Here is a 21,741-nt window from a genome sequence, read left to right as displayed (position 1 = left end):
TTCCACACTGCTGGGAACATTTTTTTAGTTTATGTATTTCAGATTATGCACATTTGATTGTCAAACTATAACATTTCAGTTTCTTTAGTATATGTAATTTATCTTCATATGCACGAAGGGCATCTATTAGGGTAAAACAAGAAATAGAGAGCTAGATAATACAAAAAAACCCCATTTCATCCTTTAATGTCTCAAAAATATACCAGAGCAGAATCTAAAAATCACCAGCTAACCAGGTATCAGAGAAATACCATTCAGATTCTTTGGAGGACACAGTTATTGTAATGTCATTCTAGAGCAACTGAATCCAATGCAGTGCAGTGACTCCAAATCTATAGCTGAGTGGGGCTATGTGTTTCCAAAAAGCAGAGAGGAGGACACTTTTGTTTTTGAAAAAAAAACCCCAACCAACAACAAACAACACACCGCTCCCCTAAAACATCCACTTACCTTTGGCCCTCTTGATCCTGGAATTCTGGATTCACTTAACAGGCCAATGCTACCTGATCCTTCCATGTCCTAATGGAAGAGAAAAAATGCTACAGGCTTTAAGAATTTATCTTTTTTTTTTTCTGTGTTTTTTTCAACTTCTCTCTTCTATGGAGTCCTGTAAAAAACTGGAAAGATACTGAACACAAATATTTTTATCTTTTCTGATTAACCTTTTTTTGACCCGTGCATGATGTTCTGGAGATAGGCTCCACTCAAATGCGATAAGGGCATGTTGATCCTCCTTATGGAAACTCTGGTCTTTACAGTCTTGCCAATTTGACACCATTTCTCCAGCACTTCAGGCTGGTCAGCATCAGGCAGAAGTGAGACGGCATCACAGCTTTAAGTATGTGCTATGTTTAAGCATGCTGTAGCAGTATTTTTCTGTTTAGCATTTACCTGCCACCCTGGTTACTGAAATACTGTAACGACTAGTAAGGGTTACATAACTGATTTAAGGCAGGGAGAGCTTGCAGGCAGTTTGCTAAGAGCAGCAATCATTATGCAAAAATAAAGGTCCTTCCTAATTCTCACAGTTGAATGTTGAACTCCTGCCTAAAATACAGCTTACTGAAATTAAATTGAGCAGAAAAAAAATGTTCTATCACAAAAATTGTAGAATTAATTATGTTGGAAGGGATCTCAGGGGCTACCTAATCCAACCTCCTGTTGAAAGCAGCATCAACATTGAATTCAAACCGGGTTGCTCAGGGCTTTGTCCCCTCAGGTCTTGGAACCCTCCAGAGATGGAGGTTCTGCAGCCTCTCCAAGCACCTGTTTCAATGCTTGGCTGTCGTCAAGGTGAAAAATATTTTACTTATATCAAGTCAGAACGTCCCCTGTTTCAATTTATGATTGTTGTTGCTCATCATTCTGTGCACCACTGTAAAGATCCTGGCCGTTTGTCTTCTCAATAACCTCCTTTCAGGTATCAGAAGGCTGCTAAAAAGCTTAAGCCTTCTCCAGACTAAGCATGCTCAGCTCCCTGAGTCTTTCCTCATAGGTCATGTGCTCCAGCCCACTGAACGTTGTTGTTGCCCTTGCTGACTTCAGAAAGATCTCTGTGAAGTGGAAGACCTTGAGAGAAGTGTCCATATTTCCTGTGGAGATTTTCTAGGGGTTTTAAAGGAGACTACACAGAAAGCAGCAACCTCTCTCCAGCTCTCGTTGTTCTGACTGCGACATTCCAAATCCATGGCAGAACCAGAAGCTGCCAGTTCCAAAGCAGCCAAAGAAATAAAATTGCAGGCTGCTATAATTATCTTTTTTACCCCCAGCACCGTCCCAGCCACATAAGCCCTTGCCTTATGCCTAATCTAGAACTTGTCAGACTGTGCTTCAAACCATCTGGATGAATCATGCCAGCAGGAAACTGTTCACTTGCTTTTAGCTGCAGTTTTAAAAGCAGCTGTGCTGGTTTAATTATTTCCTTTTTCTGATACGGGAAAATCTTGATCTTTCTTCGCTCCACTTCCATGCTCACAGTCATTCAGCCTTCATTTTCAACATCAGTGCCATGTGTTGAATCCTCTCACTTTCCTGTGAGCCACTTTAAACCACTAAAATGGCAGAAAATATGTTACTTTTGGGGGGTGGGATGGTTCTCTAAAATTTTAGTAAATTCAATTGGCTTGTGGAAGGATTGATGGAACACTGGATGTTAGCGTGTGTGAAGGGCAGGAGTGTGCCAGGAATGGCTGCAGATGGGAGGAGGAGCACGAGCAAAGCAGAATCTCCACCTCTTAGGGACAATGAGCCCTTGTATCATGATAAGCCCTTGAGCCCAGCTTATCATGCTTAGAGGGGACCCATACTCCTTGCCTACTTAGCTTTCTGCTAGTTAATGACTTGAAATGGCTCAGATTACTGTAGGTCTGATGCACTCTGGAGATGGCATAAGGGAAAGGGTGGAAGATCAATTAGGTCAGCTTAAGCTGCTATGGAATGACAGCCTAATGCCGAAGCTATGGAAAACATCAGCTGATCTGACTCCAGTGAAAAAGAGGGATCTCGTTCTTTTGCCCTTTTCCACCAACTCCATGAGAGCAAGAACAAGAGAAGCAGAAGGAGTGCACAGCTGGAATCAGGTCCTTCCTTTCGGGGTCCAAGGTGGGAGACATTGAGTCATCAGGTTGGCTCAAGTCCTTTCATGCAACTTCACCTGAGACTGAATGTTATTCAGACTTTCATTTTGCTCCTCCCTCAGCTATCAGTGTATCAAATATCAACAGAAAATCTGCTGATATTCTGTTTGGCCTGTTTAACCAAACACTCGCTACTTAAGCTAAACCACAAGCTGTGTTTCTGGGTCCTTCTTTCCCCTGCCTCCACTGTGCCATTTTTTCCCTTTAAGAGAGTGCTTGATGCCTGCTTTATATAACACACCATAGCTTTTGACATCTGCATGTTTTTAATGGGTTTACCAGGTACCTTCTGCAGCTCAAACTGTTCTTTTGGCAAGCGTAAGTGCCAGCAAACCCCATGCCATTTGTTTTTTGCACATAGCTGATCACAGATGCTAACAAGTGCTAACAGGAATGTTTTGCAGAAACAGCCTTACAGCAATAAACAGACTGCCAACCAAAAGGTAGTGTTGCCCTAATGAACTGACAGACCATGGTGCTGCCTTAACAGATGGCAGGGGTGGGCATCCAAAAGATCAGCTAGAACTAGCAAGCCTGTTAACAGCAGTATTCCTCTCAGGGAAATGGCAATCATGCCAATTCTGTTTGGACTAGATGGAGTTCAAGATGAAGCCAGTCAAGATATTGTTGCTGCAGTTAGAGCTGGGATCCTTCTGTGTTTGTGTCCATGAAAGTGGGGATTTCCAGTTTTCCCTCTCTCCTGCTCATCTGCTAACTTTGCTCCTCCGAGACTTAGGTATCAGAAGTGTCAGAGTTTGGTCCTAAGTACCTACCTGTAGGGGAACTCTTTGGCAGCATAATGAGGCAAAGTTGGCTTCTACTCAAATAGTGTGAATGGGGAAGAGTGGAGAATCTCTTAACATTGGATCCTCAAGAATCTCTTAACATTGGATCCTCAAGGATCACTGTAAGTTAGTGAAGCCATCATCCTGGGCTAAAACTCAGATCAGGCCTAGGATGAAAATGCGGCTTACCAGTAATCCTTATCTCATTCTGAGACAAGTACATACTTATTCAGGGAAGACTCTGTACCAGCCTTTATATTGTGACTAATTTAATGCAATGGAGTGTTTGTATGCTTAGACTTTACGTTGTTCCTTGCTAACAATTGCAGTGGTGGCAATCAAGAACTTGTGAACTGCTGGAGAGATTTTTTCATCCATTGAAATCCACTGACATCAGTGAGATTATTAATCAGTAGTGTATATAGTACAATATTATTTAGTCAGACATCAGAAATCAGAATATGACTCTAAACAAGCATTAGTGGTCACCTCTGTACTTGGAGTACTCAAAGTGTCTCTAGAGTAAAGAAAAGAGAAATACAAAAGTGGTAGTGTAGACACTAGGAGAAACATGTGAATAAACTGGTATCTTTTAAACACCACCACTTTACTGCAGCAGTTCTACAGATGACCAGTAGTTTTGGTCAAACATTGCTTACTTCTCTGATGAAACTACCCTCAGTTTCTATGCAAACTTGTATTATATCCCATGACATAAAACCCCAAAAACTCTGAAAATACTTTCCTGAGCCAAACAGCTAAATTAGAAGAGGAAAACACATGGAAAAAGAAAAAAAGGGAAGACTCATATGTGAATATTGATGTAGGCAATTTTTCAACCTCTCTTCACAAAAGCATTAATGCAGCAGCTCTAGTTCTTGAACCTGTGTGCACCCTTTGTCTTTCTGTACTGCAAAGCCACTTTCTGCTCCAAAAAGATCATCTAAATGAGCAGTTCTCAAATGAGAGAGAGTAAAACTCAGCTTGAGCTGGCCAGATCTCATATTTTAGAGTGATGAAGTTATTATTTTCAGAAGTAGAAATAGTAGCATCTGCAATTTTTTTTTTTTTAATAGAACATTTTTCTTCTGAGTAGAACAGACCATGAGGACAGAAATGTCCAACATCTGTCTCTGTATTTACATGTTACATAAGTGACATGCCTAAACTAAACTCGTGGCCTCAAGAATGACAGCATGGGAAAAGTCATAGCTTAAGGGGGACCTGCAGTTCGATTTTAATGAATACTTTCAGGTTTCTATGTATATTTAGATCCTTACTCTAAATTATTTACAGGAAAAAATGTGCTAAAGAAGTTTTCCCTTACAGTACAGTATTTGAGTATTTTATATTGGCAATGATATAAACATCAAAAATAGCATCTGAACACTGTTACTGCTGAATAGTTTCATGAAAATTGCCCAAAGAAATCCATTACTTCCATGGTCTAAGCATTGCCAATTATATGGCCAAATATGAAAGGAATCATAGGCTACTCCTAGGCAAATTTCAATCTAGAGCAAATGACTCTATCTGTCATCAATTCAGCCTTAAATAGCTGTGAAATACACAGGTGATTACACTATTTCTCCTCTGAAGGAAGTAGATCCATAGCTACAACAAACCCCATAATAGCAAAATACCTCAAATCCCAAACTGTAGCTTAGTCCTGGGGCTCCAGGAGGTCCAGGGGGCCCAGGGGGCCCAGGAGGTCCTGGTGGTCCAGGTTTCCCAGGAGACCCAACAGCACCAGCTTCTCCTTTGGGGCCTACCGATCCAGTAACTCCAGTATCACCCTAAAATAAAACGTCAGTCTATTGGTATACTGAACGTGCGTAAGTAGATGCAAGTAAGTAGAATCATAGAATCATAGAATGGTTTGGATTGGAAGGGACCTTAAAGATCATGTAGTTCCAACCCCATTGCCATGGGCAGGGACACCTTCCATTAGATCATGTTGCTCAAAGCCCCATCCAGCCTGGCCTTGAACATTTCCAGGGAGGGGGCATGCCCCTCATCATCTCCATGGCCCTCCTCATGCCCTGCTCAAGCAGGTCCATGTCTTTCTTATGCTGGGGGCCCCAGAGCTGAACACAATACTCCAGGTGGGGTCTCAGGAGAGCTGAGCAGAGGGAAGAATCACCTCCCTCGACCTCCTGGCCACACTTCTTAGAGAAGTACTTTGGCCAACTGAGAAGCCAAGTTTGCCAACTTCATTAGGTTTCACAATAATAATCTTCTCGACTTCTCAGCTCTTTTCAGTAACATGCTGTATTAGAGTGATACTCTTACCCTACAAAGACACTGTCTGGTTTTTTTTACCTTTGGACCAACAGAACCAGGAAGACCTTGATCACCCTGTAAAAGAAAACCAATCCTAATTACTTACAGTAAGAGCATTAGACAGGCAACAAAAACACATTTATGATATTTTTGCTTAATTAAAATACCCACAGATTTCTGTGTTGTTTAATTTGATGTCATAATGTCCTTTAGATGAAACATTAGACCTCTTAGTTAAAGAGAAAACAATCTGTAATTCAGGAGTTATAATATCAAATGAATAGCTCTGGTCTGGTATGCAGACAGGATGCAATCTTGTATTTCAATTTTTGCTGCAGATCTTAAAAGTCTGGAGCACACCGAATTAAGCATTGTGGGTCACATCCTCATGCTTCTGAACTTAAATGTCAAAACTCTCATGGGATATAACAGAAGTGGAAACTGATCCCACACAAGTTGTCTGGGGCACTGTTCCAAACAAAGGATATGATGATGAGTATGATTTTATGGGTCCTCTGCAGCAATCAAGCTATTTGATTTGCTTTTATACACTTTACTTAGATACTGTTTTTTCCACTTCCAGTTCATGGAATAGACAGAAAGTCACAGCATACAAATACTTCTTTTCCAAATTGCACTGAATCTAATGGAATTAATCGTTATATTGGCAAGCTCCTGTCCTTACTCATTCAACAGAAATATTGCTTGAGTAAGGTCTAAAAAAAATGAGTAAGCACCAGGAGTAAAATGATAACATTTTCTTCCAAAAGTTATGGCAAAAAATCACATCAAATTTCACTCCAAGGAACAAATTCACTTCACTTTCAGTGCATCCTGCAGTTTCTCCCTGTAGTCTTCTCTGGATTAATTGGGAATAATGATTAAAAATAGATATTGCAATATAGATTAAATCAAGGTTTTCAGAAAAAATGAATAGTAGAAATGGAAAAATCCTATTATCCCAAGGTGCTGGGGATTGTATTGAGCAGGTGCAAATATGTAGTGCTTCATTTCTAATTAAACTTTTATCAAATACACACAATGCAGAAAATAGGCTCAGTGAGGCAAAACATTTGAGGTTTTGTCCTTTTTTTTTGAGGATTATGCCCATTTTGAAAATTTAATTTTTCTTCCTTTTTCACATCAATCTCTTCCTATAATATGCAGTTCAGGTTCAGTTTACTTCAGCTAGACTTCTTTTTATTCTTAGACTCCTTTATGTAAAACACATACTACTGACTACAATGGACACAAGTTTTGGATGCCTGCTTTGTAACATACATACTGCATTTTCTGGATAGCTGCTAGTTCCCATGTGTGCTGCAGTTTTACCAACCTCAGGCTTTTGAAATCACAACTCAGATCCTTCAGTCTCCAGAGGAGATTTTTAAAAAATCTTGTGATTTAAAAAATAAATATCAATATTCTGGCCATTTAGGACCTACCTTTTAATTTCCCTTACAGTATGTGAGCTTTCAATGTACACTTGGGAATCTACTTTCAAGTTCATGTGCATGAAGTGTGGTGTAGAAGCTCACTAGAGGATGAAATTTTCCTGTAGTCTTTGTCTCTGTCTTTTCCACATCCTTCTTGAAGTGGGGTGCAAAAAAATGGATTCAGTATTTCAAATGCAGACTCACTAGCCCTCATTAAAGGATTATAATTATATCTTTATATCTGTTGGCCATGCCTTTGTCTCCCTTTTTCCCAATTAAATGGTTTGAGCTCCTTCAGCCTCTCCTCATGGGTCATGTACTCAAGGCACCTGGACATCTCCATAGCTCTCTGCTGCACCGACTCTGTCTTCTCCACATCCTTCTTGAAGTGGGGTGCAAAAAGAATGGATGCAGTAATTTGGGGAAACTTAAAAAGAGTGGCAATTTTGCAATATATAGTTTTTGGTTCTATGGCAACACAAGAAAATCTATCAACACAAGAAAATCTGTCATCCCTTGCTCTCATTTACATGTTCCCCACTCTTCCCCTTTTGCTAGCCATAGTGCTCATCTGATCATGCATGAAGCCAGCCAGTGCAGCAAGTCAACAGAAAACTAGTAACCCTTTGCTGCCAGGTTAGGATGCTGAAATGTCTCATCAATGGGTGAATGAAGGCTGGAACTGCCACAAATGTGGGGGTGGGATATGGTAGCTGGGGGCAGCAGCAGTGCAGTAGTCAGCATTTAAGACAAATAAGGGCTGCTGCAGAAGTGTACAAAACTTGCTGTGTCAGTAGTCCACAGAATCCAAACTTAAGTAATTCCAGTTGCCCTGGTACACACATGTGCCACAGAGGGCACTTTCTGCAGGGAATATGCTGTCAGTCTGTGCCAGTCTGGACTAGCTGGAGTTCTTCCTTTCCCCCTACAGACTCACCTGCATGAGTCCAGTCATGACTGGCTTTTTACTGGCAAATCACAACAGAGTAGCTCATATTGCATTTTGAATATTGCATGCTGCAGAAAATGAGACTATACCCAACAAGGAATTCTGGATTTCTGAATACACCTTTTGAGATGTGTTCTAATAAGGCATTAGCAGCTGGATTCAATTAAAAAAATATTGAAGCCATCCAACACTGTGTTGTAGGGACAACTATTTATGATTTTTACAACCTAGAATTGACAAAGATTTTCCACTGAAGTAGGAGCAAGACAGATGTTTAACTTACCTTTTCTCCCTTCTGTCCTGGTGGGCCAACCATGCCATCAAGACCAGGAGGACCTTGAGGACCCTGTAGATGGTAGTAAATCTACAAGTGAAACAAGTGGCAGGTGCCACTTGAGAGCCCTCTTCCTAGCACATGCATGTAAGTACTTTGGACCAACAGATGATACAGCATTATGAAAGACTGATGTGTAGCACCAGGTAACACCTAACACCATTAAGTTCTAACATGTGTATTTCTCGTCTTCTGCGAGCTTGGCTTTCTATCAAAACAGTATTTAAATATATTTTAATAGAAAACTGTATCAAACAATCACGAAATAATAAAAAAATAATATAAACAATCATAATGGAAATATAATGTTAGCGTGCAAAATAATGGTGCTATCCAAGCAGGTTTTGACAACATTACTACAGATGTGATGGGCTTGAAACATGCACTTTAGCAATCCACGCTTTTGGCAACCTCAGTGCCAGATGAGAGCTATCTGAGAAAATGTTGGTATTGACAAAGTCAGAAAGTGGCCCAGATTTTCTGTGTGATGCCTCACTTTAATTTTGCCTTGAAAAATGTATATTTAGTTCTCCACCCAATTACCTGTGTTGTATCCATGACTTTGCATTCATTTGAGTGAGCAGCGAGGCTGGGAAAAACTGGCTTTGGAGGGTCAATCAGTACAGATACTGAAGTCCAGCCCACAGTAACTATACATGCAAGAAAGGGAACAGTTACATGCATATTTGCATGCCCTATGTTTTTAAAATTGGGCTCTGAAAGCGTTTAATTAAATTTACAGTTGTGCATTCTGGCCTCTGAGAATCTTTTATCCATTTATTTATTCATCTCTTTTGGGGAACGGTATAAATGGTTGCAGAAGGAGATAGAAATAATTCTTTTTCTCTGGTGTTTTGAGAATGGTCACAAAGGCCTCATTTTCCCTGCCCTTCTTACTTTTTTCCCCCTGTTTTTGCCCTTTGGATGCACTGTATGTGATAGAATAACTAATCAATTCTTTTTAATATTAAAAAGATTTAAAATATTTAAAATATTTTCAGTATGTTTCAAACATTTTCATATTGTATTTTGCCATGATTACATAGACAGAGGAGGATTAGAAGAGAGGTTGGGCTAACAAGAGTTGTTCTAAATTCTAGTGACTATTTCCCTTATACTGCTTGGCAATTTCAAGTTTCATTGCTCTAAAATTGCTTATTTCCTTTACAGCTTTTGAATACTCTCTCTTATGTAGCTAGCAAGTAACACTTGGAGGTTTGTTATTCACTTCAGGGTGTATTCATGCATTTGTGACCTACTTCAAAAAAATAACCATAGAAAATATCCATATACAATGCCATGAAGCAATTTAACTTCATGTAGCATTTAGAAAATATGTATTTAGTCAGATCAATATCACATCAATATCAGATGCAATATGGAGCAGTTAGTGAAGCGGTATTTCCCATTACAAAAGGCAGCCTTTACCCAAACATTTCCAAGACATGTTTCTCATGAGAAGATATGTTATATCACAAAGTTCTTGATTTAGCAAGGACTTAAGCCTGCACACAACTTCAAGTAATTGGCTAGTCTTCTTTAATTACACAACTATTTCAATGTGTTACTGAATGAGGATTCCCATCCAAAAATTTCTGCTGTGAATAGATCTTACTTCATTTATCCAGAGTGTGCAAATGTGTGTAAATCTTTGGAGAGCAGCACTACAGTTTCTTAGGTCATCTGCAAGTGTGGGAATGCATGGGTCTGTACTGTTAATAGCTGGAGTTTTCCTTCATCAGCCTGCAGACTTGTCATGATCTGTTTCTTCTGAAAATGTACTTTAGTAGTCTGGTTAACATTTAACTTCTCTTTTTAAATTGATATGTTTCCCAGGAATTATCCTGAAAGTGGACAACAATGTTTTCTGTTGCATCCGAAAAATGACTGGCTACAAGTAGTTAATATTATAGCCTGTGAAATCCTAGATTGCACAACAGGGAACACATTAATCTTTAAAACAGAAGATGAATCAATACATATTTCTCCATTTTCTTTGAATTCTTTTTACATTATTACTTTATGACAATTTTAACAAAATGTCCTAGACCATTCTAGTCACTTTATCTTCTACAGATATAGAAACACCCACAGTCATGAAGTTGAAAGTACATTTTGAATAGAAAAGATGCTATTATAGAGGACCTTTTAATCTAACACTGCACTTTGTCAAATGCAGCAAATAAAGCATTATGGTAACTGTCTATTTTACAAGACTTGCCAATGGATTTTCTTAAAATGGCAGTCATAATCATCAATACAATTTGATCTGTCTTGGATTCAGAAAAAAAAAAAGGTACTGTTTGGGAGCATAACAGTTAGATGAAATCTGTCCAGTATTTCAGACTTTTATATTTTAGAGCGCCATCCTGATTACAATCAGTAGATGCAGAGAATAATGGCTGCAGCAAGGCAAGTATGATTTGTTGTATCAGTAGAGATGGGAAAGGGGAGGGAAACTGAGGCCAAAAGCATGTATTTATTTTAAGAGAATCACAATTCTGCATCTATTTGGTTAGTTCATAAAAACCTACCCCGATCCATCCTACTCTATTTAAGCTGTTGTGGGGAATTTTCCACCTTCCAAACTTCATGAATCATTCCTAGGCAGGCTAAAGCCCATATGTATTTGAAGTTATTGTCTCTTAATTTCTTATTTTTCAGATATGCTCCAAGATTATATGGGTCTTGGTTTTGTTTGTATCTCAAGCATGAAAAGCGGTTGATACTAATTTTGATCACTATATCTCATGTTGACGCTGACTTCCTGAATGTGGTTACTACCTTTTTTTTTTTTTTACATCTTTAATTTTTGCTTTTCTGTTATTGATCATAGAATCTTTGTATTTTTTAATTGTATTTTTTAAAAGAGAATATCCTCTTTTATGGGAAAATATGCCTGGTCATAAAGCAGACTGCTTCTGACAGTAAGCCTTAAGATGCTAAGCATCTTCATTTCACTGAAAAATTATTATAAATTTTAAATATATGAGCACTAGGGAGCAACACTGGTCTGTATTAGAGGACAGAAGACCTCCAATTATTCTCTGAGGATACTGTGGTTCTGAAGGTACTGTGGTTCTGAGAAATGTTTCCAAAATAGACATTTTCATGACAGGTCTCTACAGGACTTTTTAGAACACTTGATACTCTCCTAACTCCCAGAGGATGTGATTTTGTCTTAGGTTTAAGCCAGTCATTCAGTGACTAGATATGACTAGAAATAGCTTACCTTCAAACAATTAAAATACAAAGTAAGGTAATTAATTAATTGAAAACAAGGAAAGACTGGCCAGGTACTGCATTTATGTAATAAAGCTATGCCTTTTTCCTGGTTATATTCTAGAAGGACTTCTGTTCATGCTTAAAGTGAGACAAAGGGTACTGGAAAGCTAGGAAAGCTAGGAAAGCTGTTATCTAGCTGAAGAAAAAAAAGGAAGAGAGTACTTGAAAGAGGAAAATTCAATTTATGCTAAAAAGTCCCTGCAGATTATGTAAGTGATTTAGCAAACTTCATTTTCCTGAAAGCACCACAGGAAAAATAATCCTTAGCCTTATTCCGTGTTGGTAAAAGCGTCCTTATTTTTTATTTATTCTGGTCCAGATTCACCAGTAACTGTCTGCCAAATGTACATCCTCCTGTGGAGTAATGTGCTTTGGTTAACTAGACATTTATTTTGTTATTTTGTTTTGTAAAAAATGTGCATAAAATCCAAGCTCTTGAATTAAAAATATTCTGCAATATTATTAAGAATTATATAGACTGTAAGCCTTAGAACTTAGTGTTGTAGGACAGAAACAACATTAACGTTTGTGCACAAATGGGTACTCACTTCAGGGCCCGGTTCACCAGAAGCTCCATCTTCCCCTGGTGACCCAGGAGGTCCTATACCTGAATCGGGTGCTGGCTTTCCTGGAAGACCAGGCAGTCCTGGAGGGCCTGGTGGTCCAGGAAGACCCTGGATAAATCAGCAGCATTGTTAGAAATGGCCCTAGCCAGGTTCATTTGTATATACATGGAACAGGAAAATCTCACACAGACCGTTCAGGTTCATAAAACTCTTAAAACCCCTTCTGCTTCATTAAGAACCAATTTTAGTTTCACAGATACACTCCTTACGTAAAGTCACACTGACTTCCTCCATCCTTCCTCTCTGAATTTTCATGCCACCTCATGGCATGCAACAGCAAACAGGAAGTTAAAAACCAAAAAATTCTGTGTCAGCTGTCTGTAACCTAGTAAAGACCTTAAAAATATTCTAATGATCGATCTAATGTTAAGAAACTTAACCAAAATGAAATCAAGGGATCACTGAAGAGGGATCAGGGAAGTTTTTTCTCTACTCATTTCAAAGGGTTTCTCCATGCTATTGCTGGAGCATTGAGAATCTGTACTCATGGTCAGTACCTGACTGTGCTTAGTGCTGTAAAAATTGCCTCTGCTCCAAAGATCTGCATGGACATGAGCAGATCTATCTAAATTGAATAAAATGAATGAAATATGTTACTTTATATGTTTATATGAAATAGTACATTTGCAAATACTCTCTCATGTGCAAGTCTATCCTGGTTACTGATTGCATTAGCAGGCAAACGTGGACAGTTTGAAATTTTGGGACATGGCACTGTAAGGCAAGAACTCTTTAATTCAGACTTAGGGTCATCTACAGGATTCTGTTAGGAAGATGGTCATCTTGGATTTTCAGTACAGGCAACAGAGCCTTCTGCAGGGAGCCATTCCAAGCATTCACCTGTCACAGGGCACCTAAACAGGCCATTCCAAGCACTCAACTACACAGGGCATCTAAAGAGGCTAGTCTCCTAAATTAGGCAAGATAACTAACTTTCAGGACATGGCAATTCCCTCCTGAAGAGCCTTGGGAATAAGGTATTCAGCACTTTGGAGAAAAGAAGAAACAGAAAAGAAGTCTTGAGGCAGAAATCAGTCTGAGAGAATGAAAAATATCACTAGATGTGCTGCAAAAGAGAGGCCTCAGTACGCTATACCATTCTGGAATTCATAGGAGACAGGCTTCCAGGGATTTCATTCCTCAGAAACTGCAGTATTATTGATTAAACAGCTTCTAATCGAAGGGTGGAAATGCTCCATCCCAAAGACTGAATAAAAGATTATCTCTCACTCCATCTAGATGGATCAGTAAAAGCCTTCTCATTTACGTCTCTTCATCTTCAGCCACTTGACTTCTCATTTTCCTAACATTTGTCCTTAACTGTAATATATTGCCTGATTCATTACATATCTGACTGGTTCTGTGGATGCAAAACCACATTATTTGCAACTGCAATACATATTTTATAGATTGCTACTTGGATTTTCAAGAGGAACATGGCAAAAGTAGATCTGGCTGACTGTCTAGGGATAATGGGTGAAGTGGCTCAAGAACAAAACAAAACATATAAAATAATTCCAGATCTGGCAGCAAGTTCTAGTTAATTGATGTTCTTTTTCCCCAAAAAGGCACATTGTTCTGTGCAGGATGTATAGGAAAGATAGCCTCACCTCTGAAAAAAAAAAAAAGTAGAAAAAAATCCCCACTCCAAATGTTTCCTTTACCACTCAACAGCTCAGAAGCAGAGCAAGAAAAACAAGGCAGACGTCCTAGTTTTAAACCAGAGCCATGCTCATCTGAGTACTGTCTCTCAAAATATGTCAGTTCTCTTTGAATGGAAAGCACAAGACCAATGCACCAATTCAATTCCTAAATCAAAGCTTACTTGAGGCTGTTGACAGATAATGCTAAGAATGACAGACTAAGCTAAAATGGTAAACCAGTATTCATCATTCCACTTGTTCTGCTCTGTTCCTGGAGCCTGCTGGTCCCAAGCACAGCTGAAAGCTCATGAATCAGCTGCATTTTACAGCACAGCCTACTGAAATGAACTGAAATTGATGCTGACTTTTCTGAATATTATGTCTGCAAAATTAAGTAGTTTAGTAGATTCACAAGCCATATAAGCTCTTTCTGAAGCTGAGATAGACACCTCCAGGAGAAGGATGAGGTAAACATCTAAAGCGGCAACTGCTTTGACTGTCCGAGTTTAACCAATGGCCAAGTGTGCATTAATAGCCCAAGACCCAGGTTTGCCTGGCATGAATAGTCCTTTCCAATCACAGAAGTCTGGTCTCCCATGTTACACAGCCCAGAGAACCTCGCTCAGGAACATGTGCATCAAAATCTTATTAATTTTCACTAAGCCAAAGCATCTCTGTCTGCTAGCCAGCCTTGATGCCACAGTGTTACAATTCTTCACAAAGGCAAGGATACAGGGAAATTCAAATGATCATCAAAATGGATCAACAGTGGAAGTTGCAGTGTAAAGTATTTCATACAGACATACTTATTTTTTAGAACAGGTACTCCAAATTAAAAAAAGCAAAGAACAGTATCAGTCCCATCTCTGTCCTCTTTACTGTCTTCTCAGAATCAGATTAAAAGCATTTTCTCATTTTAAAAAGTCCTCTTGCCATTATTTCTTTGTTGTCCTCTTTCTTTCTCACACTTCTTCCCCACACACACACTTAGGCCTTTTCAGATCTTGAAATGAAACCCTACAAAGCATTTCTGGATGCTGTGAATTAAGCATGTACAAAATTTGCATTGTGAAATGGACCTTCTACTATCTGGATAAGTAAAGTAAAGCTCTTTATTATGCTAATGAGAAATAAACATCGATATATACTTACTCTTAAAATCTCAGTCTCTCCATCAATGTCTCCAGAACCCGATTCTTCAGGTTCCAGTCTATGCTGAAATTAGGAGAAGTCCATTTTAAAATATTGTTTCTAAAGATGACAAATGAAAATATCACTTGCCAATTACTGCAAATACAGTTATAGTCAATATCCTTGCAGCAGATTGTCACTGGTGAAATAAATTATAATACAACAAAAACATTCCAGTCATGTTTCTGGTGTTTCATACCATTTTAGTTTGTAGACACTCCGATCTATATTTACCTGCAGATGCTCTATGAGTACAGTGATAACAATCCTGTAGGACACACATGCTATGTGACTGTTTAAGTGAACTGAAGATGAAGCAATATCTCAGCCAAATTTTAACTTTGGAAAGATACCTGTCAACATTAAGAATATCCTAAAATGCATGCCTAACAACTGAGATTCTGAGGTTCCTACAATTCTGACATTCCAACAATTCTGAGATTGCTACAACTAGAATCCAAAGAGGCATTTTATAAAGGGAAATTAAAATACTAAAGCATTTTCTAAAATATTTTGTTAGAAAAACAGTTTGGTTTTAGTATTGCAATGTAGTTGTGCTCATCTATAATACAATTTCAGAGATTCAAGCTTCTTCAGCTTCAAACCATCTTCCTATATTATGGAACCTATAGTGCAAACTACAGTCAGCATACATACTGTCAAAGAATTTTTTAAAACCTGTAAAGAAAAAAAAGTATTTTACATGGAAAATTTGCCATGATTTGTCTGCAGAATATATATAGCAAAGTGAAATGAAGTCCAGTTATCCATTTTTTTAAATTATAGAACTTGCTATGAAAGGTTTATAGAACTCATAATTTCAAAAATTAGAAGGAATAAACCAAGATGCACAACAAACAAACTTGGCAGTTGAAATATGACTTTTCAACATGTGTGAGTTCTACCACATTTAAAATAAAATAACGTCAACCCATATAAAAGTAAATTAACTACAGATTCCCATTGCAAGTCCTTGATGAGTTTCATAGCTGTGTATGCTTTGTAAACTACAGCCCAAAGTACACAGAGAACTAGTACCTGAATCATTATAGTAGTACCAAAGCTAATGTTTCAAAAGCCCAGGAGTCAGGGATGCATTCCCTGGCTGCGCTGAGACTTCTTTCACTTCACTCCAGAATAAAAGGCCTTGAAACTTGCTATCACAGACAACAAGAAAGTAAAGGCTGTGCAGGACCTGGTGTTCACTGATACATTTAGAGAAGTGGCCTGTGGGTGAGAAAAGCTGTTGGACTGGAACACCTTGTCCTAGTGATCTGGAGCTGCCTTGCTGGTCTCTTGAAGTCAGTATCAGTGGAGGCTAAATAGTGCAGCCCTTCATAACACTGTTACTCTATTTTTATGCTACAGAAACAGATTGGTATAATTTAGCAGACCCTAGATCAGGGGAGCATATAATCCATTTTGGTCACTGGAATATGTTGCAAACTATCTTATTAAATACTCACAATATTCAGTGTGACAGATAGTTTTGTTTAAAAGTCCACCACAGGACTTCCACTGGTGTCAGTGGTGGGCCGTGTCTACATATAAAATCAGCTCCCACACCATGAATTGAAAATTCAGGCCAGATTCCTTCTTCAGCTGCGTACCCATGTATCCTCATGGAAACAGTGGGAAAGGTCCAAGTACAGAAGAGAGATGAATCTGAAACATATTCTTTAACATTGCCTGAGTACTGAGCATTCAAAATGTGTTATAGTCTTTAATGACAGCAAACCTAAGTGACTGTCAAACTATTTCTGTGTTCAGTAGTGGGAAGAAATGAATAATTCAGGTTTATAATGCCTTTTTGAGGAAAATTTTGTCTCTTGTTCTCCCATATATTGCTTTTGCACAGGACAGCACACACATCGACTGGCTTTTTAAAATGTGAATACTGGGTGTTTATGTAGATTACAGTACTCAGACATTTATTTGCATTTCTGCATGAGTGTTTTAGAAAACATGATTATCTCTGTGGCAGTCAGGCTACTTTCCCAGAGAAAATCTTCTATTTATTTCTGGATTCCTCTACGGCAAGCCGAGCTCATTGACAGAGAACTCCAAATACTCACTAAGCCTCTGGAAGGAGCAGATGGTCCTGTGGGTCCTGGTAGTCCAGGGGGTCCTGGCAATCCCTCACCAGGATCACCCTAAAACAGGAATGAAGATAAATCAGCAAGGATTTAATCATATAAACACAGAGCAGGGTTTTTCAGCACTAGCTGCAATCTGTGTGGATTTCTAGTCACAAGAAACAACAAAAGTGTCTGGTTAGATGCTATGAGCAGAGTTGAACTTTGATCATTTCTAAGACAAGCTCGCAAGAAACATGATCTCTGCATTGGCAAAGGAAGAAAGGACTTTTCCCTTTCTAAGTTCTGCAATGAATTTGCAAATGTACAAGCAGCATTAACAGTGTTAGATAGTATATATTTCTTGTTAGAATAATGTTTGACTGTGGATCTTGCATTTTTAGGGTACATTATATGCCCCCCCCCCAATAAATGAATAAGTAGAAAGTGTGGTCACACCATGGTACTCAATAAGTTAATTTCTTCATTTTATTGCTACTATCTATAATGCTTTTTCCAATACCACCATGTCATGATTATTATTCTATGTGTTGACCTTTATCTACTGCCAAAACAAAGAAAGGCCCTGTACAGAACTGTGTCACTTTCTGTCATAATTACTACCATCTCTTCTTCTTTGGCTTTCTTACATCATCTCTGACATTTTGCTGAGGTTAGTTTGAAGTGCTTCTGCTTAAGATATTTACAACTTTTATTAAATTTTCTGCTCAACTCCACCATTTTTCACTCAAGTCAAGAGTTGAGGTTCTGCCTCAACTTTCTAAATCTTAAATTGGAAGTCTTTTATAATGTATCTTTTCATTCTCAACTATCTATGTGCCTTTTTCTGGAGAATTCACTAAGCAGGATTTGGCCTTTGTGCTTTAAACTCTTTTGGGAGAAAGATGTGCCACTGCATCCCCTAAAATGGGGCCAATAGATTCATAAATAACTGGCAGACCAAAACATTATTATTGCTTAATATGCATGTTGATTTCATAAAATGATTTGCACTCATTTATTTTCATTTTTTGAAGTCTTGTATAGCTCTAAAAGTGATTGATCCCACTTGCTTTTTACCTGATACATCTGACAGAGGGAATGCCAGGAGAAAACACAAGTGTCCTCCTCTTCCTCCCTGGCTGTCTCACATTTCTTGCCTTTGGCCTTCAACAACTGCAGTTCACCATTCTGAGAAGTTCCTCAATGTGCATTTTGGACATTCTTCCCTACATGGTCATCCTGGTTTCAGGACAGATGTATGTTTAGTTTGCTCATATCCCAGAGCTTCTCTCACCATTGGGAGTGAAAAGCTTAGCCTTCCCTCTACCAATGCTTTCACGTACCACCGATTCCTACCCATCCACCCTGACACTGCAGAGCTGCAAGGTGTGACCTCCTTCCCACCTTGCACCAGGAGGAGAGAAACCAGACTGGTTGCACTGAGCTTTCTTAAAGGGGTATAAGTCACAGAGACATAACTGACACTGTTAGCCAGCCTCTACTGATCTCTGCTTTACCCTCTAACCTGCCAATTTGTTATCTGGGCTTATGAGCGTTTTAATTATGTTCTCTAAATTCATATATTCAGTCACATAGCAGGAAACACTGAATTTTACCTGCCTCTTGGTCACTTGCTCTTTATGCTTGAGAATTCATTAGATAAATGTATTCATTCATTTCTTTGTTCCCTGTGGCTTTGTGAAATGGTTCCTATAGTGATACTTCAGTCATATTCACAGAAAATGTGTTTAATTAATTAGGGGCTATTTTCACTGTCTGCCAGCATGTTCATTTACAGATACTCTTCATTCATTTTAACATATCCTTTGCTTTTTTCAGTGATTATTACATTAGGTCCTGTCACTGTTTTGTGCTTGTTTTCATGCAATTTCTTCCACTTTGTGTGTACTACAAGGAAGAAAAAACCCTCAGCTCTCAAATTTGGATCCCAGTCATGTCTAGGAAGCTTAATTGTATCCATTCCCAAGGAGCATCTTATGGCTGCACTGAACAAGGACCACAGTGAAAAAGTGACAGCCAGCTCCCCACTCTCCACTGATATGTAGCACCCCATTCATTCCCAGCTTTCCATTTTCAATGAGAAGGACCAGAAACAGGCATGTGGATCTTGCTACTGGTCCTCAAATTTAAATATTATTATGCTGAAAAAAGTGCTGACTGTCTTCAGACAGCATAACTGGTTTGAATTTTTTGTGTGTGTGCACAGATCAATTCTTTAGGCTTTGCTCACCCTACCAACATAATGGGTCCTAGGAAATCACACTGATTGGGATAAAGAAATCATTTTCTGGACAACTAATAATTTAAAAAATATTCACATGTGTAAAAGAGGATCAGAGCAGTGTCTTCTTGTTGGTCTTGCTTTATGCTGCAGTAATTGGGTCTGGTTAAAGTATCACGAAGAAAAAGCTCTGCATATGAAGCTGTCAGTATTCCTTAGCGCTTTTGAACATATTGTTAGGATTTTTAGCACCTGTTTGCTAACTTGTTTTCACAATGCCTCTTTGAAGTATCCCTTGAAAATATTAGCCCAATTTTAAAAATGGAAAACAAAGCTTAAGGTATCTGTACTAAAACAGCCATATAAGTAATCAGGAATAGACTACAGGAGTCTTTTGCTTCCAGATATAGCCTTAGCTCACTATAGCTAAGCTGCTTTTCCTGCTGCCAAAATGTTCTCCTTGTGATGCTTTTTGTAATCAATAAAATAAGGCTGAGGACCTTCGGCCCTGAAGTCAGGTAGAACAAACAGGCTGTGTTCACAGTACTTAGGTACCTGGCCCTAGGCTTCCTATTAATTAGGCCCTTAGCCCTATACGTTCAAAGCTAGTATTTTGAGTATGGGGGTTTTGTGCAACTGTCATGAAATAACATGCAAACTATACTGCAACCCATTAGCACGATGAGTATTTGAGAGTAAAAAGCCTGCTGGGATAGCACAGTCTCATCTTGCAGCATACTGGGAACAGTTAACAACCGATGCTACCCCTGAACAATGCTGAGGCATTATCTGAGAGGGGTCTATTTGACATGGGCCAAAACATTGTCAGGGACCATGCTCGCAAGTCTGAACCATCAGCAATTCAGTCAGTTCCTGGGCCTGTTTCATTTGGCAGTGTAGATGTAGCACTTGTTACTGGAGATCAAAATGCTTACCTAACAATAGTTGCAGCTGCAGCAGCTGCAAAATAAAGCTTGTTTTGCTAATTTGCACTTTGCTTATAAGTAGAAGAAACGTAAACAACCATAATCTTGAAATCTTTTCCATTTGCTTTGTTTTCATTAAAAGCAGTCTGACTGATTTTATGGTTTACTAACATGAATTATTTATGTCAGTAGCAAGCATCCTGGAAATTACTCTAGTCACAAGAATGACCAAAGCAGATTTGCAGGAAACTTGGGAAGAGAATTGTAGAATGACGTTTAGGCCATTTTTTTTCAGCTTTTTCACTATGTGATTGACAATTTCCCTGTAAGGGAAATTGAGCCTTTGCTAGAGGGACTATAGTAGTTCCACAGTGCAGAAGAACCAAAGGAGGCTCCTAGCAAGTGTCCATAGAGAGGGAAGGTGCTATCTGCATTAGCTCTGTATCAGGAAAGAAGAATGTAGCGAATTAGCCAAATGGGGGGGAGAATGTTATAGAGACTAATGGGCTACAGACACCTCTGTAGCTCCAGGGCTATGTCCAGAGATTCTACTCCTGCTCAAGGACTTCAGCAAAAGTCGTGGAAAGGCTAACAAGTGTGTAGACATGTCATGAAGGATTGACCAATATTCCAGACACAAAGTGTCTGAGACCAGTGCCAGCTCAAAAGAAAACATGAATCCCTGCCACCAGTGGGGTACCAAGATGGTACCTTTCTTCTCAGAGACTGCTGTAACACATGTTTTCAAGCTTAGGAGGAGGTACTATTCCTGTCTATCACTGTCCCAGTGATGGCTCTCCAAGAGCAGAACAGCCATTGTTTCACCCTGCCACGCAGTCCACTCATGCAAGGGAATAGTGAGTTGGCAGGCTCCTGAGTCCACATAGCTCCTGGGGCAACACCAGTCTGCCCCTCCCACAATAGGGTGAAGTGCTGTTCTCTGGATACAGTGTTGTCCAAAATGGGCAACTATCATGACATTAATTCCTAACATCTATTGTTCATCACTCAAGACCTTGTTAATTCATTTGTTGCAGAATATTTTTTTGAACTAAACTTTGCCTTTGAGTTATACCAAGATATATGTATAATTAATTATTAGTATTACATATAGAATTGTTACTATTAGTAAAACCTAGAAGCTATTCTCAGTGGTGTTTGTGTGATTTTTCTTAGAAGCACTGAGCTGGTTGGGAAGTGTTGTAGAAAATCCATCTCTGTTGGAAAGTGATTGTATTGGTTGCATGTTTTGGCATGATATGAAAATATGATGGAGGTTATTTAGAAAGGAAGGAAAAATCATCTCATAATGCCATCATGAAGAGTG

General features: G+C 38.9%; 1 protein-coding gene across 8 annotated transcripts in view; it reads right to left on the bottom strand.

Annotated features, from left to right (window-relative positions):
- The window catches only part of COL15A1 (collagen type XV alpha 1 chain), a 159,698-nt gene that overhangs the window by 59,373 nt on the left and 78,584 nt on the right, over positions 1-21,741 (bottom strand). For all 8 annotated transcript variants that reach the window (XM_075493597.1, XM_075493601.1, XM_075493599.1 and 5 more), the window contains exons 11-17: positions 17,244-17,321; positions 15,130-15,192; positions 12,257-12,382; positions 8,373-8,435; positions 5,744-5,779; positions 5,065-5,217; positions 451-519 (exon numbers count right to left, since the gene is read on the bottom strand). In XM_075493597.1, the coding sequence (XP_075349712.1) occupies positions 451-519; positions 5,065-5,217; positions 5,744-5,779; positions 8,373-8,435; positions 12,257-12,382; positions 15,130-15,192; positions 17,244-17,321 (588 nt within the window). The remainder of the gene's footprint in view (positions 1-450; positions 520-5,064; positions 5,218-5,743; positions 5,780-8,372; positions 8,436-12,256; positions 12,383-15,129; positions 15,193-17,243; positions 17,322-21,741) is intronic.

This window comes from Mycteria americana, chromosome 2, assembly GCF_035582795.1.
Source record: "Mycteria americana isolate JAX WOST 10 ecotype Jacksonville Zoo and Gardens chromosome 2, USCA_MyAme_1.0, whole genome shotgun sequence".
Classification (NCBI taxonomy): domain Eukaryota; kingdom Metazoa; phylum Chordata; class Aves; order Ciconiiformes; family Ciconiidae; genus Mycteria; species Mycteria americana.
Note: the sequence above shows the minus strand (reverse complement) of the source record. Positions and strands in the feature narration are given on the sequence as shown.